This window comes from Manis javanica, chromosome 2, assembly GCF_040802235.1.
Source record: "Manis javanica isolate MJ-LG chromosome 2, MJ_LKY, whole genome shotgun sequence".
Classification (NCBI taxonomy): domain Eukaryota; kingdom Metazoa; phylum Chordata; class Mammalia; order Pholidota; family Manidae; genus Manis; species Manis javanica.
In genome coordinates, this window is record NC_133157.1 from 172,986,218 (window position 1) to 173,004,888 (window position 18,671).

Genomic DNA, 18,671 nt, shown 5'->3' on the forward strand with positions numbered 1-18,671 from the left:
TTTTATGAATAAAGTTTTATTAGGACACAACACCCATTTGTTGTATACTGCTTTTACTCTACAATGGCAGAGTTGAATAGTTATGACAGAGACTATATGGTCTGTAAAACTGAAAATATTTGGTTTCTTGTTTGCTATAATAAAACAGTTTTCCAGTCCTTTCTCTAAAATGAAAACAACTAAAGAATTGACTGAAATAAAACATTATTGTAAATACATGTAAATATTTATTTGACTATAAAATAATTCACAGAAGTATAAATAATACTCAGAATATATCATTATTAAAAAAGATTCTGTTTAAATAGCTACACAATATATTTAGTACTTGAGAAAAAATATCTGAATTACTGGAATACTTTTTGGAGAACATTGTTCTCATTAAAAATATAAGAAAAGATTTAAGTATAGTTACACAGTGTTCATGGGCAGCAACATTCAATATTTTAAGATGAAAATTCTCCCAAAATAGGTTTCATCAAATTCCAATGAAAAAATTCAGTCTCCAGTGGAACTTGACAAGGAGATCCTAAAACTTATACAAAAGAGCAAAAGGCTAAAAATACCTTAGATATTCCTAAAGAAGACATTTGAAGAAGGGGTGCTTGTCCTACTAGATAGCAAGACTTAGAATAACGTTATGTAATTAATATAGTGCTTTCATAGCCAAATAGAGTCTCATAGATGAATATACTATCAGCCAGTGAGTCCAAAAATTATATCCACATGTATTAGCACTCTTGACATCAAACAGTATTATGAAAAACAGTGGGGAAAGTGGTGAGACAATTCAGTAATAGGCACTAAGGCAATTGGTTATCTATTGTGGATAGAAAGATAAAATGATATGTTTACTTCACATTTTACATAAAATCAACATGGAATCACAAGCTTAATTTTAAAAAGAATGAACTCAAACATTTTAGAAATCATATGGCAGAATTTCTTCATGGATTCATTATAGCAAAAACTTTTTAAATATATACTTATGGAAGTAAACTATAAGTATATTTGTTTAAAATTAAGAACATTTTGTTCATCCCATGGTACCCTAAGTAAATGAAAAGACAAGGTATACATTGGGTGAAGAAATTTTCACCACATAAAAATGGCAAAGGATTATTATCTGGAATATGTAATTATCTATAAGTTTAAAAGGAAAACACAATGAAAAATACAAATATATAAATCAATCTTTTACAGATAAACAATGAATTAAGAAGTTAGCACATGTACAGATGCTGTACAACTAGCAATCAGGAAATATACAGTAAATAATTTTTACATTTAAAATAAATGTAAATTTTTAAAAAGTACAATCAATAATATTACTATCAAATTAGAAAAAATTGAATACTAGTCAATATAAAATGTTGGAGAATTTGTGCAGCAACAGACATTGAATGCATTTATGCTGTAGGTAGGGGTATAACTTAGAACTCACATTTTGGAAAATTTATTAGATGTTAAAGTACTAACACATCCTATAGCACAGAAATTGCATTTTTACGTATGTGTCTTAGAGAAATAGTTATATGTGAAGTAAGGAAATATATACAGTAATGCTTATGTCATCATTGTTTTAGAGCCAAATACTGATAACAGCACAGGTGTTCCATAACAAAATAATGAGTAGATAATTTGAGTATAGTCATGGTGCAATGTAAAATGAATGGATTACATTAACATGGTTGCATTTAAAAAGGTAATTTTTAGCAAACACAGAAAAATGTTTACTCTGATTTGAATTTAAATAATGTGAATAACCAAACCCATACCATAATATTTAGGGTTGCATACAATTGTACTATGACAAATTTTATCTTAATAATTAGTATAATGGCTATGTCTATCAAAATAAGAAAATTTGGCTTCAGCCAGATAGTGGGCACACAGAGGCTTATTTTATCATTGTTTTTATATGCTTACTATACATTGAAAAGTTTACAGAATAGGCTATACAATTATAAAAGTAGAAAGGATAGTTAAGAAGCTTGTAGTTCTTTAATGGTGAATATGGAGAAGCCTAAAATGCAATTCAAAATACTTATTTAACTATAGGCAAAAATGTCAATATTAAAGTATTTTCACACTACGATTAGGCTGACCCAGTTATTTCACTTCATATTGAAGCTTATTCAACTGAATCTTCTTTCTAAGAATACATTAAGTATAGAATAAATGGAAATATGAGTTACTGAAATAAGTGTTATGTTCTGCAAATGTTCTATTTTGAATATAACTCAGGAATTAGGGTTTCTGGTTTATTATAAAGAGTCTGCTACATAAAGTTACTAAAATTTATCCTCTTTTATATCAAATCAAATTAGAGCAGTTAGTTTAAAAATAATTAAATGATATAACAGATGAATTATGTTAATCCATTAAGGCACTTTAAATTTTATAACCCCAATAGATACTGAACATATTAAATATGAATATATAAAGTGTGCATTTCAACATATGCTCCATTAACTTTTTATTGAGCTTTACATGCTGATTTTTTAAAGTTTATTATTATTTAAAGTAGATACTAGCATTTTCTTCAATTTACATTGAATTCAATTTACATTCAATTTACATTGAAAATAAATATATTTAGTCCTAGTTCTTACTCTTAAGTTACTGTGGCCATGCCACTCATATTTTTGGAGTATAAGATCTCAGTATGGAAGTGCAGTTTTACTAAGTGGCTAATTATTTGTAGTGGTTGAATGATACACTCCTCATATCAGATAAATTTCTCCCTTCTAATAACAAAGTAAATATCAAATAATAGTGATATGAAAAAATGACTTTTCTCATCTATAACCAGTCAGCAATAGTAATTGAGCACCAACAACTTTTAGAAAATTATGAAATATGTTTTATTTGCCCAAATGTTATTTTTTTGTATGTATAATTTTTTTTTGAGAGGGCATCTCTCATATTTATTAATCAAATGATTGTTAACAACAATAGAATTCTGTATAGGGGACTCAATGCACAATCATTAATAAACCCCAAGCCTAATTCTCAACAGTCTCCAATCTTCTGAAGCATAACGAACAAGTTCTTACATGGTGAACAAGTTCTTACATAGTGAATAAGTTCTTACATGGTGAACAGTGCAAGGGCAGTCATATCACAGAAACATTCGGTTTTGATCATGCATCATGAACTATAAATGATCAAGTCAGATATGATTATTCATTTGATTTTTATACTTGATTTATATGTGAATCCCACATTTCTCCCTTATTATTATTATTTTTTAAATAAAATGCTGAAGTGGTAGGTAGATGCAAGATAAAGGTAGAAAACATAGTTTAGTGCTGTAAGAGGGCAAATATAGATGATCAGGTCTGTGCCTATACACTAAGTATTAATCCAAGCTAGATAAGGGCAACAAAACATCCATGGATGCAGAACATTTCTCTCAAAACAGGGGGGGGGGTGAGAGGTTCTAAGCCTCACCTCTGTGGATCCCCAGTTTCTCACTTGATGGCCCCCCTGCGCCTGTGCCTGTCTTAGGTTGTTCCTCCCTTGAGGAATCTTACCTGTCTCTGGCTAACCACTCATCTTCCAGAGTCATACAGGGAAATGTAAAGTTGGTAAGTGAGAGAGAAGCAATATTGTTTGAAAAGGTTAGCTTTTTACTTCTTTGCAGATTTATGCCCTGTGGCTTCTATGCCCAGCATTTGTCTTGAGGTATCTTTACAACTTGGGAGAATTGTGATACTTGGTAATTTTCGATATGAGGCATGAATTCTACTAAAGGGTTGTAATTAGGAAGGAAGAAGAAAAGCTATAGAAGTAGCAGACGGAAGAAAACATGGGAAGATTATTTCTTTGACATATATTCTTGTAGAGTAACTTAAGCATGTATAGGTTTTAAACTACTAATTAAATTGCATACACATATTGACATAATAGGAACACAGCTACATAATAAAAGCAGACCTATATTTACCACCCATATCCTTTGAAACCAAGAAAACCAGGTAGGTACCCTAGGCATTTGTGAAAACTTATCAGTGATATGATGGATATTGTCTAACTGAATTTGAATAGTTTCAGAAAAATCAGACAAATTAAAACAACACATTCCTGGGAACTGTTCACATCCCATATGTTTTTTTAACAGTAGATAGTCTATAGTCGCACGATTTTGGAGCACTGCAACTTGCACTTCTCCTAATTCTTGGTTGAGTTCCGACACTATAGATCCACTCAAATTTGTTGTTTTACTGTATGCACAGGCCAGCTTAGATATCTCCTTTTTCATTCCAATGGCAAGTCCAAGAACCGGTGGGATGAATGCAGCTACAACTGCAACAGCGCCAGGATCTTTATTGAAGTTTTCTGATGATCATCTTCTTGAATGACTTCCAGAGAATGTTGATGTTGGAAGTTCTTCATATCGTATCTTAATTCATTTTCTGGGTAGCCAAATTAGGCTTTGATCCTTTGTATAAACACAAACAAACCCTTTGCCCACACTTTGATATGACCTTTATACCATTGTGAAGAACCTATTGGAGATCAACACACAGGAACTGCTTTTTTTTAAGAGACAGGAATATTATCAGAAAAATGTACTTCCATAGCTGATCATCTGACACCCTTTAAAAGATCAAAATTAAGGATATGTAAAGCATGCATTAATCATTTATTTGCAGTTAGTTTTATCCTATCAGGGAGTAATCCCCCTTTTCTTACTGTCTTTTTTTTGTTATCATTAATCTATAATTACATGAAGAATATTATGTTTACTAGGCTATCCCCTATACTAAGTCCCTGCCACAAACCACATTACAGTCACTGTCCCTCAGCATAGCAAAATGTTGTAGAATCACTACTTGCCTTCTTTGTGTTGCACAGTCCTCCCCTTTCTCCCACACTCCACATTATGCTTCCTAATCATAATACCCCCTTTCTCCCCCCCCCCGCCCCTTACCCCTCCCTACCCACCCATCCTCCCCAGTCCAGTCCCTTTCCCTTTGGTACCTGTTAGTTCATTCTTGGGTTCTGTGGTTCTGCTGCTGTTTTGTTCCTTCAGTTTTTCCTTTGTTCTTATACTCCACAGATAAGTGAAATCATTTGGTATTTCTTTCTCCGCTTGGCTTATTTCACTGAGCATAATACCCTCTAGCTCCATCCATGCTGTTGCAAATGATAGGGTTTGTTTTCTTCTCATGGCTGAATAATATTCCACTGTGTATATGTACCACATCTTCTTTATCCATTCATCTACTGATGGACACTTAGGTTGCTTCCAATTCTTGGCTATTGGGTATATTTTGGATGTCAACCCTTTATCGGATCTGTCATTTATGAATATATTCTTCCATACTGTAGGATGCCTTTTTGTTCTGTTGGTGGTGTCCTTTGCTGTACAGATGCTTTTCAGCTTGATATAGTCCCACTTGTTCATTTTTGCTTTTGTTTTCCTTACCCAGGGAGATATGTTCATGAAGAAGTCACTCATATTTATGTCCATGAGTTTTTTGCCTATGTTTTCTTCTAAGAGTTTTATGGTTTCATGACTTACATTCAGGTCTTTGATCCATTTGGAGTTTACTTTTGTGTACGGGGTTAGACAGTGATCCAGTTTCATTCTCTTACATGAAGCTGTCCAGTTTTGCCAGCACCATCTGTTGAAGAGACTGTCATTTCCCCAGTGTATGTCCATGGCTCCTTTATCAAATATTAATTGGCCGTGTATGTTTGGGTTAATGTCTGGAGTCTCTATTCTGTTCCACTGGTCTGTGATTCTGTTCTTGTGCCAGTACCAAATTGTCTTGGTTACTATGACTTTGTAGTAGAGCTTGAAGTTAGGGAGTGAGATCCCCCCCACTTTATTCTTTCTCAGGATTGCTTTGGCTATTTGGGGTCTTTGGTATTTCCATATGAATTTTTGAACTATTTGTTCCAGTTCGTTGAAGAATGTTGCTGGTAATTTGATAGGGATTGCATCAAATCTGTATATTGCTTTGGGCAGGATGGCCATTTTGACAATATTAATTCTTCCTAGCCATGAGCATGGGATGAGTTTCCATTTGTTAGTGTCCCCTTTAATTTCTCTTAAGAGTGTCTTGTAGTTTTCAGGGTATAGGTCTTTCACTTCTTTGATTAGGTTTATTCCTAGCTATTTTATTCTTTTTGATGCAATTGTGAATTTAGTTGTCTTCCTGATTTCTCTTTTTATTGGCTCTTTGTTAGTGTATAGGAAAGCCACAGTTTTCTGTGTGTTAATTTTCTCTCCTGAAACTTTGCTGTATTCTGATATGAGTTCTAGTAGTTTTGGAGTGGAGTCTTTAGGGTTTTTTTATGTACAATATCATGTCATCTGCAAATAGTGACAGTTTTACTTCTTCTTTACCAATCTGGATTCCTTCTATTTCTTTGTTTTCTCTGAATGCCATGGCTAGGTCCTCCAGTACTATGTTAAATAACAGTGGGGAGATTGGGCATCCCTGTCTTGTTCCCGACCTCAGAGGAAAAGCTTTCAGCTTCTAGCTGTTCAGTATGATGTTGGCTGTGGGTTTATCATATATGGCCTTTATTATGTTGAGGTACTTGCCCTGTATATCCATTTTGCTGAGAGTTTTTATCATGAATGGGTGTTGAATTTTGTGAAATGCTTTTTCAGCGTCTATGGAGATGATCATGTGGTTTTTGTCCTTTTTGTTGATGTGGTGAATGATGTTGATGGATTTTCGAATGTTGTACCACCTTGCATCACTGGGATGTATCCCACTTTGTCATGGTGTATGATCCTTTTGATATACTTTTGAATTCGGTTTGTTAATATTTTATTTAGGATTTTTACATCTACATTCATCAGGGTATTGGTCTGTAATTTTCTTTTTAGGTGGGCTCTTGGCCTGGTTTTGGTATTAGGGTGATGTTGGTTTCATAGAATGAGTTTGAGAGTATTCCCTCCACTTCTATTTTTTGGAAATCTTTAAGGAGAGTAGGTATTATGTCTTCTCTGTATGTCTGATAAAATTCTGAGGTAAATCCATCTGGCCCGGGGTTTTTGTTCTTGGGTAGTTTTTTGATTACTGTTTCAATTTCTTTGCTCGTAATTGGTTTGTTTAACTTTTGTGTTTCTTCCTTGGTCAGTCTTGGATGGTTGTGTTTTTCTAGGAATTTGTCCAATTCTTCTAGGTTTTCCAGCTTGTTAGCATATAGGTTTTCATAGTAGTCTCTAATAATTCTTTCTATTTCTGTGGAGTCTGTCGTGATTTTTGCATTCTCATTTCTGATTCTGTTGATGTGTGTTGATTCTCTTTTTCTGTTAGTAAATTTCGCTAGAGGCTTATCTATTTTGTTTATTAAAGAACCAGCTCTTGGTTTCATTGATTTTTTCTGTTGTGTTATTCTTCTCAATTTGGTTTATTTCTTCTCTGATCTTTATTATGTCCCTCCTTATGCTGACTTTAGGCCTCATTTGTTCTTCTTTTTCCAGTTTCAATAATTGGGATGTTAGACTATTCATTTGGGATTGTTTTTCCTTTTTAAATTGTGCTTGGATCACTATATACTTTCCTCTTAAGACTGCTTTCGCTGCGTCCCACAGAAGTTGGGGCTTTGTGTTGTTGTTGTCATTTGTTTCCATATAGTCCTTGATCTTTATTTTAATTTGTTCATTGATCCATTGATTATTTACGAGCATGTTGTTAAGCGTCCATGTGTTTGTGAGCCTTTTTGTTTTCTTTGTAGAACTTATTTCTAGTTTTATACCTTTGTGGTCTGAGAAGTTGGTTGGTTGAATTTCAATCTTTTGGAATTTACTGAGGCTCTTTTTGTGAGCTAGTATGTGGTCTATTCTGGAGAATGTTCCATGTGCACTTGAGAAGAATGTATATCCTGTTGTTTTTGGATGTAGAGTTCTATAGATGTCTATTAGGTCCATCTGTTCTAGTGTGTTGTTCAGTGCCTGTGTGTCCTTACTTATTTTCTGTCCGGTGGATCTATCCTTTGGGGTGAGTGGTGTGTTAAAGTCTCCTAAAATGAATGCATTGCATTCTATTTCCCCCTCTAGTTCTGTTAGTATTTGTTTCACATATGCTGGTGCTCCTGTGTTGGGTGCATACATATTTAGAATGGCTATATCCTCTTGTTGGACTGAGCCCTTTATCATTATGTAATGTCCTTCTTTATCTCTTGTTACTTTGTTTGTTTTGAAGTCTATTTTGTCTGATACCAGTATTGCAACACCTGCTTTCTTCTCTCTGTTGTTTGCCTGAAATATGTTTTTCCATCCCGTGACTTTTAGTCTGTGCATGTCTTTGGGTTTGAGGTTAGTTTCTTGTAAGCAGCATATAGATGGTTCTTGCTTTTTTATCCACTCTATTACTCTGTGTCTTTTGATTGGTGTATTCAGTCCATTTACATTTAGGGTGTCTATTGAAAGATATGTACTTATTGTCACTGCAGGGTTTAGATTTGTGGTTACCAAAGGTTCAAGGTTAGCTTCTTAAATATCTTAATGCGTAACTTAGTTCACTTATTGAGCTGTTATATACACTGTCTGGAGATTCTTTTCTTCTCTCCCTTCTTATTCCTCCTCCTCCATTCTTTATAAGTTGGTTGTTTTATTCTGTGCTCTTTCATGTTTCCTTTAACTGTTTAAGTTGGTAGTTGATTTTATTTTTTGCCTTTAGTTAGTATTTGGTGGTCTGCTTTCTCTGCTGTGATTTTATTTTCTCTTGTGACATCTGTTTAGTCTTAGGAGTTCTCCTGCTAGAACAGTCCTTCCAAAATACTCTGTAGAGCTGGTTTGTGGGAGGCAAATTCCCTCAACTTTTGCTTGTCTGGGAATTGTTTAATCCCTCCTTCATATTTAAATGATAATCATGGTGGATACAGTATCCTTGGTTCACGGCCCTTCTGTTTCATTGCATTAATATATCATGCCATTCTCTTCTGGCCTATAAGGTTTATGTTGAGAAGGATGATGATAGCCTGAAAGGTTTTCCTTTAAAGGTGACCTTTTTCTCTCTAGCTGCCTTTAAAACTCTTTCCTTGTCCTTGATCTTTGCCATTTTGATTTTTATGTGTCTTGGCGTTGTCTTCCTTGTGTCCTTTCTTTTGGGAGTTCTGTGTATTTCCATGGTCTGTTCAATTATTTCCTCCCCTAGTTTGGGGAAGTTTTCAACAATTATTTCTTCAAAGACACTTTCTATCTCTTTTTCACTCTCTTCTTCTTCTGGTATCCCTATAATATAGATATTGTTCCTTTTGGATTGGTCACACAGTTCTCTTAATATTGTTTCATTCCTGGAGATCCTTTATCTCTCTCTGTGTCAGCTTCTATGCATTCATGTTCTCTGGTTTCTATTCCATCAGTGGACTCTTGCATCTTATCCATTCTGCTTATAAATCCTTCCAGAGTTTGTTTCACTTCTGTAATCTCCTTCAGACATCTGTAATCTACCTCTGCACGTCTGTAATCTCCCTTGGACTTCATCCATTAGCTCTTGTATATTTCTCTGCATCTCTGTCAGCATGTTTGTGATTTTTATTTTGAATTATTATTCAGGAAGACTGGTTAGGTCTATCTCCTTCTCAGGTATTGTCTCTGTTATCTTGGTCTGCCTGAAATTTTGCCTTTTCATGGCGATAGAGATAGTTTGCAGAGCTGGCACGAGTGATAACTGAAAGAACTTCCCTTCTTGTTGGTTTGTGGCCTTCCTCTCCTGAGAGAACAGTGACCTCTAGTGGCTTGTGCTGGGCAGCTGCATGCAGACGGGGCTTCTGATTCTTGCCCGGCATCTATGGAGTTTATCTCTGCTATTGCTGTGGGTGTGGCTTGCCTCGGGTCGCTGCTCCGATATGGTGGAGCCGCGTTGGAGGGGGAATGGCCGGGAGGCTATTTATCTCCATGAGGGGCCTCCATGCTCCCTGCTTCCCAGGGGGTTAGAGTGCCCAGAGTTCCCCAGATTTCCTGCTGCTAGACTAAGTGTCCCAGGACACTTCCATCTGGCTGTGGGGTCTCTGTCCCTTTAAGACTTCCAAAAAGCACTCGCTTTTCTTTGTTCCCAGGGCGCTGGCTGCAGGGACCCGCTCACAGGTCTTACCATCCTATTTTCCTAGTTTCCAAGACCCCACAGATGCACTGTGCCTGTCCTCTGATGTGGATGGCTCACTCTGGCTATTTAGCAGTCCTGGGCTCCCTCTCCCTCCCCACTCCGACTCCTCTCCTCCCGTCCGTAGCTGGGGTGTGGGGCACTTGGTTCCTGCTGGGGTGGGGCTTGTATCTTACCCCCTTCATGAGTTGCTGGGTTCTTTCAGGTGTGGATGTGGTCTGGATGTTGTCCTGTGTCTTCTGGTCTCTCTTTTAGGAAGAGTTTTCTTTGTTGTACTTTCAAAAATACATGTGGTTTTGGGAGGAGATTTCTGCTGCTCTACTCACGCCTCCATCTTGGCCTCGGTTGTCCAAAATGTTATTTTTTAATTAATTGATTTAGTTTTTGAAATCTACCTCTGACTGAATGCAACATTCAGTATTTCCAAATTAGATTCATGAAAGTGCTGAATCATGCTGGGTGACTCCTTTGGATTCAGTTTAGTCAATTAGTACCTTCTGAGGACATAGAGAAAAATGTTATATATCCTTAGCATAAAGCTGGAAGTCCAAATCTAACAGAACAAGAAAAGGAGACTGTTGTTGCAGTCAGGGCTGAACGTGTTACATGAGTTGGTTTCTTTGAAACATGAAAAATGGATGCAGAGGAAGTGCTTAACATCCATATGAAATTTAGTTCATGGTTATCAGCTATGCTGTGCTCAGGTGCTAATAAAAAGTAGTCTAGGCTGTTCAGGAGACTTTGCATTGTGAGTAGTGTGACACTTACATCAGGAGTACATTTCCTATGAGTTCTCCAGGTACTTTTATTTTTTGCTGGTCTACCCCTTGCCTACCTTCCTAGATATATTTTTAATATGAACTAGAAAAATCCTAGCTTTTAAAAATAACTTCCAAAAGGAATTTAATTGACAGAAAAATAAACCGGACACACACACACACATGTCATATGTAACCTGAAAAGTAGCTATCGATGCTAAATACTCACATTCTTCTCATTAGCATTAGCATTTAATGTGTGTGAATAGTTCAACCTCATTAATTACAATGAAAAAAATGAGAGAGGATATATATATTTTCTGTTGGATGTTACAAATTTCTTCCTTATGTTAAGAAGTTGACATCTGATCTCTCTTGTTTTTTGGGAAAAGAAAGCCAAAACCAGATTTAGGATGTTCAGAGTATCTTTCCAATAGCAGGCACTAAATTATGTAGAAGTTCCCGATTACCTTGCCAGAATCTCCACCTTCTGTCTTTTGTGAGAAAAGGTTTGGATATCATATTGCAGTTCAGTAGAATGATTTTGTCACTTCATACAGGGATGACAAGGACAAGCAAATAAATCCCATAATAAAAAGGATAAGATTGATAAGATGATGAAAAATTCTGTCAAGCATGTAATAATAAAAATCCAAAAAAGGGAGGACTAAGAATGGGACTGAACCAATATTTGGTATTGCCCAAAGAAGCACTGGTTATAATTTTTTTTTCCCAACTGTGGAAAGATATCAACAGATTCAAGGTGCTATATGAATTACAAACCAGATAGTCACACCTGGACACATAACAATCAAACTAATGAAAGCCACAGTCAGAAAACCTGAAAGTTGAAGTAGATGGAAAAGACACATTTTGTTCAAAGGTAAAGTTTAGTGATATCTTAAAAGATGATTATTTAGAACACAATGGAATTACATTCTTAATAGTATTGACAAAAAGTAACAGGTACCTAGCCTTTGACAACCAATGAAAATGTCCTTTTAAATAAAGACAAAATAAATATGTGTTCAGACAAATAAAAAGAGAGATATCATTGCTAGAAGAACTGCAAATCCAAGGAATGAAAGGAATACCAAAAGGAAGAACTTCAGACAGAAATAAAATTATCCAAATTGAAGTACAAGCATGTAGAAAGGACTGAAGAACAAAAAATGTTGGTGCATATGTGGTTATTCTAAATATTACTTAGTTGTAAAAAGTAGTGCTTTACCTGTGGAATTCTACATGTACCTGGTAACTAAATATATCAAAAATAAACAGAAAGAGGATAGGATAAATGGACTTGAAGAATTTTCAGTCCTTGTTTTTCTGCAAAGTAGAATAAATAATTTATAGAGTACAGTCTAGTAAAATAGATACATTTTGTAATTAATAGAATAACCAAAATAAATAAATAAAAGAATATATACTAAGCTAAAACAAGATATAATAGAATAATATTTGATTAATTTAAAATGGAGCAACGAAGGAAAAGAAATGACACAAAAAATGGGAAAAATAGCAAGTATTAAGATGGCAGATTTAAACCCAAATATATCAGTAATTGCATTAAAGGTAAACAGACCACGTACTTCAGTTAATAAACAAAGATTGTCAGAGTAGGTAAAATTAACATCCTTTGTAATCAAAGATACAGAAAGTTGCAAAGTAAAATAAGGGATGATGACAAACCAGATCACATGAACTATAAGAAGGCTGGGGTGGTTATACTCAGAGTAAACTTCATCACAAAGCATCATTCAAGTTAAAGAAGGCTATTTCATGATATGTGTGAAATTTAGTGTGCTAAAAAATTATTACCTCAAAATATATAAAGTAAATGTTGATGAGAAAAAGAAGAAACAAATCCACAACTATAGTGGGAGATTTTAATAGACAGCACTGAGTAACTGTTAAAGAACAAGACAAAAAAATCCTGAGATACAGAAATTCTGCACAATGTATTTAACAAACCTCTGTTTAACATTGCAAACAATTGCAGAGTAAGTACATTCCTTGTAAGTGTGCTTGGGGAACATTTTCAGAATTGATTTGATGCTAGAGCATACATTTGAGTCTCAGATTTCAAATGATTATGTTCTGTAACCACAGTGGAATTAGGCAAGGCATCATATAAACTCTGTATACCAAGTTCAACATTTACCTAAAAAATACATGAATTTTTTGCAATTGGTCTTTTTAATCTTAAGGATGTTTGATTAGAATACTATTGATTTTAAAGTGGCACCAAGTAATGATTGTGCAACTGAGGTTCATTTGTTGCTGAAAGTCTCCCTGTATTAGAGGGAGGGAAATACATTTCTTTATCCTCACAGTTTTAAGATAGTAATATATTGTCATTAATTTTTTAGAGTGCCCTTTATGGGTGCATTTCATGTTATAGAGCAAAGCAATAGAGTACATAATTTCTTAAAAATCTGAGAGGTAATGCGGTGATCCAGGTTTCTTTATGAAAGAAAATGGGACTTAAACTGGATTTTAAACTGGGTGAAATTTATGTAAGCAGTGTGCTAGATATTACAGTCAAGTGTTTCATGTGAACAACTGTGGAGGTGGAGATGTCTTCAGAATGTTTGAGTGAACTACTCTGTTTTAGAAGAAATAAAAAAAACTTCTACTTCTCTGATCCACTATGATATTTAGACTTTTCTTGGCAAGATGAATAAGGAACATAATAAGAAGTCTTATTTAGCCCCTTTTAAAGAGATATTTACTGACTTTATCTATAAATCAACTTGATTTATAGGTTTTATTAGCATACAACGTTATTCATATAATTCTAAAATATCAATTATTTTTCTACAATTGAAAACATCTTCCTTGTTGACTCAGCATACAGGTTTGGAATGAATGTACCCAGGGAACTCTCATCTAGGCAAGCAGACCAATCTCTCAGCCAATGGGATGTTAGGTCCCAATCAGACTGTCCTCACATTCAGTTAGATTCTGCTTCTATCTTCTGGAGATCACAACATATCCTCAGTGTGGTGCAAATCCTCCTGAAGTATGTTGAAGATTATAAAGTGCAGCGTCTTCCTATCCCTTTCTTAATGTACAACATTTTTTTGTTTAAGATTGTGCTTTCTACATAAGCTATTTAAAATCGTAGGGAAATTTAATATGTTCTATTCAGAACAGTGTTTTTGAACCTTCTTTGGAGACATAGATACCTCTGGGAATCTAATGAAGGTTATAGAAACTCGTTCCAGAAAAAAGGGAATTTATAAATAATCACACATGGTGGCATAATATAATAGGAGTTTAAGAGTCTTCTAAAACTCCATCCTTGGACATGGGTTATGAACTTCTAATTTAGAGAGGCACTATATTTTCTCTGTCCGCTTCTTTAACCTCTTAGGAAAAAATAAAATATGTTCCTCAAGGTTAAGAACAAGACCTTTCCTTGGTATAAATATAGCAGTTCTAATTTTAGTTATTGATCTTGCTTAATGTGTAAATGAGTGGGAGCTAAAAGCATTGGAAAAAATGAAAGAACAAAAATTATACCTATAAAAGTCCTCTGTTTTCCAGAAAAGTTCATCTTTGTAAAATGCAGTTTAAAACAAATCTCAAAATGATGCTTTTATTGAAAAGAAATCTTGCTGGATCTGCCAACTCTTATTATTCAGAGGCAGATTGGGGCATGTATTATTAGAGAGGATTTAAAAATTTTAGTTATGGGGAACACATTACTTCCTAATAAAGTTTGCTATCAACTTACTTTTCAGTAAAATAACATGAGAATTTAGAAGTGAATTTAGAACTTCCTTTTGTGCATCTCCACCTGCTATCTTCAACAAAATAGGATGATCTACATAGCCTTAAAGAATGCTTTCCAAAAAAGTGAGAAAAATTGAATTGTAAGTCATTTAAATAGCTTTATAATGGTGCCAGATTTCAAAACTGCTATATTTATTGAAAAAATATAGCAACTACCAACATGTGACGATAATAAAATAAACAGAAGGTCATGTTTATATTCTTCATCTTTCAACAGATATTTATTGAATGACAAGTATATACCAAGCACTATTTTGGTACTTAAAATGAATCAATGAATAAAACAGAAGATATATTTTTATGTTATTTTCTTCATGCTAGTAAGAAAAATGGAAATGTTTTCTTGCTTTGGGGAAGGGACATTGGGCAGAAATAAGACATCAGTGCAAGCCTGTTTAGATTGGTTTCTTCCATATATTTGGGAGTTGACTTACAATTCTCCTTCTTGCATTCTTAGACTGCTCCTATCACCCTCACTGGTACTTTTATGTTTGTGAGTGATAATGAACTTTAAGTTGCCTTTGGTATTTTTACAGCTTGGTCAATGGAGTACCTTTGGAACCCTAGAAGTTACAGCTCAGACTGAATCAAAAACAAAGCAGTACTCAGTGGTGACAGAAGAAAACTGTGAAATTCTCAAAATCTCTGCAAAGGATTATGCAAAGTTAAAATCGGTATGACTATATCTAATCTGTATATTAACACATTATGGGTATAAATTCAAGCTAAGTTTTGCCTCTCTAGGCAAAAGATGTCCTTATCTCTGTTATTTAATTTGCCTTGACATGGAGACCATAAAAATGTGGTTTATTTGATGATAAAAATTACTTTGATGGTGATGGATAGTTGAAGTGGAAAAGGGTCTCTCTGTAGATTTGTCTTATGCATATTTTTGAGCACTTTTGGATTTCCATAAGTTTAAAATTCATTAATTCAACAAATGTATGTTTTGGGCAGCAAGAGCATGCCATGTATTAGAAACACCAGGTAGAGCTCTAAATATCTGCAGTGTACTATAGGAAAAGAAATACTTGGGAGTGATTGGAATACTATTTCACAGTTACAAACAGGCATCAAAACTGAGAGTTGCATGAATAGGTGATCACAGCTTAATGCTGACCCCCTAATTCTGCTGCATTGAAGTAACATTTCTTTCAAGTTCAACAGTTTATCCTATTTTAGTCAAATACAAAATTTTCTCTTTCCTATCTCTCCTCCCCTAGATGGCAGAAGAAGTTTATAGAAATGATGGTGTTGGGAGGCCCCCATCATCCTGCTATTGCAGCTTCTATTGATAGGGTGTAGCTCTGGTGCAGGCGCTACAGGGCACTTGCATGGTTGGATGATCAGGGTGAAGGAGATGGGGAGATATCCATCTTCTTCTTTTTTTTTTTTCTTTGAGAGGACATCTCTCGTATTTATTGATCAAATGGTTGTTAACAACAATAAAATTCTGTATAGGGGAGTCAATGCTCAATGCACAATCATTAATCCACCCCCAGCCTAATTCTCATCAGTCTCCAATCTTCTGAAGCATAACGAACAAGTTCTTACATGGTGAACAAATTCTTACATAGTGAATAAGTTCTTACATGGTGAACAGTGCAAGGGCAGTCATCACAAAAACTTTCGGTTTTGATCACTCATTATGAACTATAAACAGTCAGATGAAATATGAATATTTGTTTGATTTTTATACTTGATTTATATGTGAATCCCACATTTCTCCCTTTATTATTATTATAATTTTTTAAATAAAATGCTGAAGTGGTAGGTAGATGCAAGATAAAGGTAGAAAACATAGTTTAGTGTTGTAAGAGAGCAAATGTAGATGATCAGGTGTGTGCCTGTAGACTATGTGTTAATCCAAGCTAGACAAGGGCAATAATACATCCACGGATGTAGAAGATTTCTCTCAAAACAGTGGGGGTGAGGTTCTAAGCCTCACCTCTGCTGATCCCCAGTTTTTCACCTGATGGCCCCCCTGCGACTGTGCCTGTCTTAGGTTGTTCCTCCCTTGAGGAATCTTACCCGTCTCTGGCTAACCAGCCATCTTCCGGGGCCATACAGAGAAATGTAAAGTTGGTAAGTGAGAGAGAAGCCACATTGTTTGAAAAGCTTAGCTTTTTACTTCTTTGCAGATTTATGCCCTGTGGCTTCTATGCCCCCATCTTCTTGACTTAGGTCTCTAATAGGGTTTCTTAAGGTATGATGCTGAGTGTTAGTGGTACAGATGAGTTTCTCAGAATTCAACTTCCTTCCAAATTCCTGGTTTCAGAGTGGCTGGCTTTCAAATAATTGTTTTGTATGTTTTGTTTTTGTTTCAGAATATCAGTATCACTTATTTGATATTATCAAATACAATTTCTGAGTTTAGTCTTGATTATGACAGGGTTTTGAAAAAATGGTAAAACATTTATAGAATTCTACTAGTCCTATAAAACATAGGAAATTATAATTTTAGCAGCAGATCTGAAGATAAAATTTTCAGTATGGTTATGTGTTCATAAATGATGCTTCTATAAAATTAAAATGTATTTTATACTAATTTACATTTATATAACCTTTATTTTTGTATAACTGTCATTTTCTATCTGCTGTCCTTTTTTTAAATTTTTTCATTACCTAATATAAAAATAACTTTCTTTTCAGGAAGAAATAAAACTTGAAAATAAAGAAAAGGTGAAATTAATTCATAAGTGTCCATATTATAAGGAGTGGCCTACTTTATCTATATATGAGCTAGCTCCACTCACTAAATGGAAAACATTTCCTCCCGGTCATGGTGAGTTTAATGTAATTTTGGGTTGTTTTCTTAAGAAACATTATTAGAATTTGTAATTTTTCATAATTTTATTGCTTTAAATAATATTTCTTTATATGAGTGTTTCTGTAATTAATTTTACCTCTGAATTGGACATGTAGATTATCACCATTTTTTGTTAATAATCATTCATTATTGAGATATAGTTAATATACAATCATATTGATTTCAGTTATACAACAGTGTCTCAACAGTTACCGACACTATTAAATCCTCACCCCAACTAGTGCAGTTACTGTCAACATAGGAAGATGTTACAGAACCAATAACTATACTCTATGTGCTGTACTACCATCCTGTGACCAAGTTACATTATGATTGAAAAAAAACAGTATTGGCTTGGAGAGTGCTCTCAGAACCAGCTTTACTTCCCCATCCCTCTCTATTTCCCCATAGTCCTAATCTTCTTGCTCCACTGAGAGTCAGTGTAAGGACCAAACTGAAAAGGAGAAATGCACCGAAAGGTTTGATTTGTTTTATTCCTGTTCTCCTGGTTGAATACCTACTTCAGGAACAATTTAGCTTATCTGCACTTGTGCTACACATTATCAGTGGAAAATATAAATATAGAGAATTGGTGAGGCCAAGATAAGGGTATTTCCAATATTCAGCATGGCAACAAAGCATACATTTCCTGGTTATGTGTACACAAAAAGTGTAGGTGGCATTGATTCTTTTTGTACAAGTTGTCTATGAGAGTCTACTAAATAAGATATGCCAACTGCTATGGACTGAATGTTTATATCCCTCAAAATTCATATGTTGAAAACCTAATCCCCAATGCAATGCTATTTGGAAGTGGGACCTGTGGGAAGTAATTAAGTCATTAGAGTGGAAACCTCATGAATGGGACTACTTCCCTTATAAGAAGAGACATGAGAGAAATGACCTATTTCTCTTGGCTATGTGAGGATAAGAAGGCAGCTGGCTGCAAACAGGAAAGGGATCTCACCAAATATTGAAACCACTGGCACCTCATCTTGGACTCCCAGTCATCAAAATTGTGAGAAATAAATGTTTGTTATCTAATCCACCTTATCTACAATATTTGTTAGAGCTTCCCAAACTGACTAAGACATCAACATAGGAGGAGCAGTGGTGGGTGGGTCAAAGCCTAGATCTCTTTTAGGAAGGAATCACTATTGCCTCACAAGAGAACCACAAACAAGAGAGAGGTTTGCACCCTTGCCTGGCTCTCCTCCCAAAGAG

The 18,671-nt window shown here is 34.8% G+C and overlaps 1 protein-coding gene across 1 annotated transcript in view; it reads left to right on the forward strand.

Annotated features, from left to right (window-relative positions):
* The window catches only part of LOC118967832 (cyclic nucleotide-binding domain-containing protein 1), a 311,803-nt gene that overhangs the window by 92,845 nt on the left and 200,287 nt on the right, over positions 1 to 18,671 (forward strand). The window contains exons 4-5 of the mRNA XM_073220440.1: positions 15,175 to 15,312; positions 17,291 to 17,423. Of these exons, the coding sequence (XP_073076541.1) occupies positions 15,175 to 15,312; positions 17,291 to 17,423 (271 nt within the window). The remainder of the gene's footprint in view (positions 1 to 15,174; positions 15,313 to 17,290; positions 17,424 to 18,671) is intronic.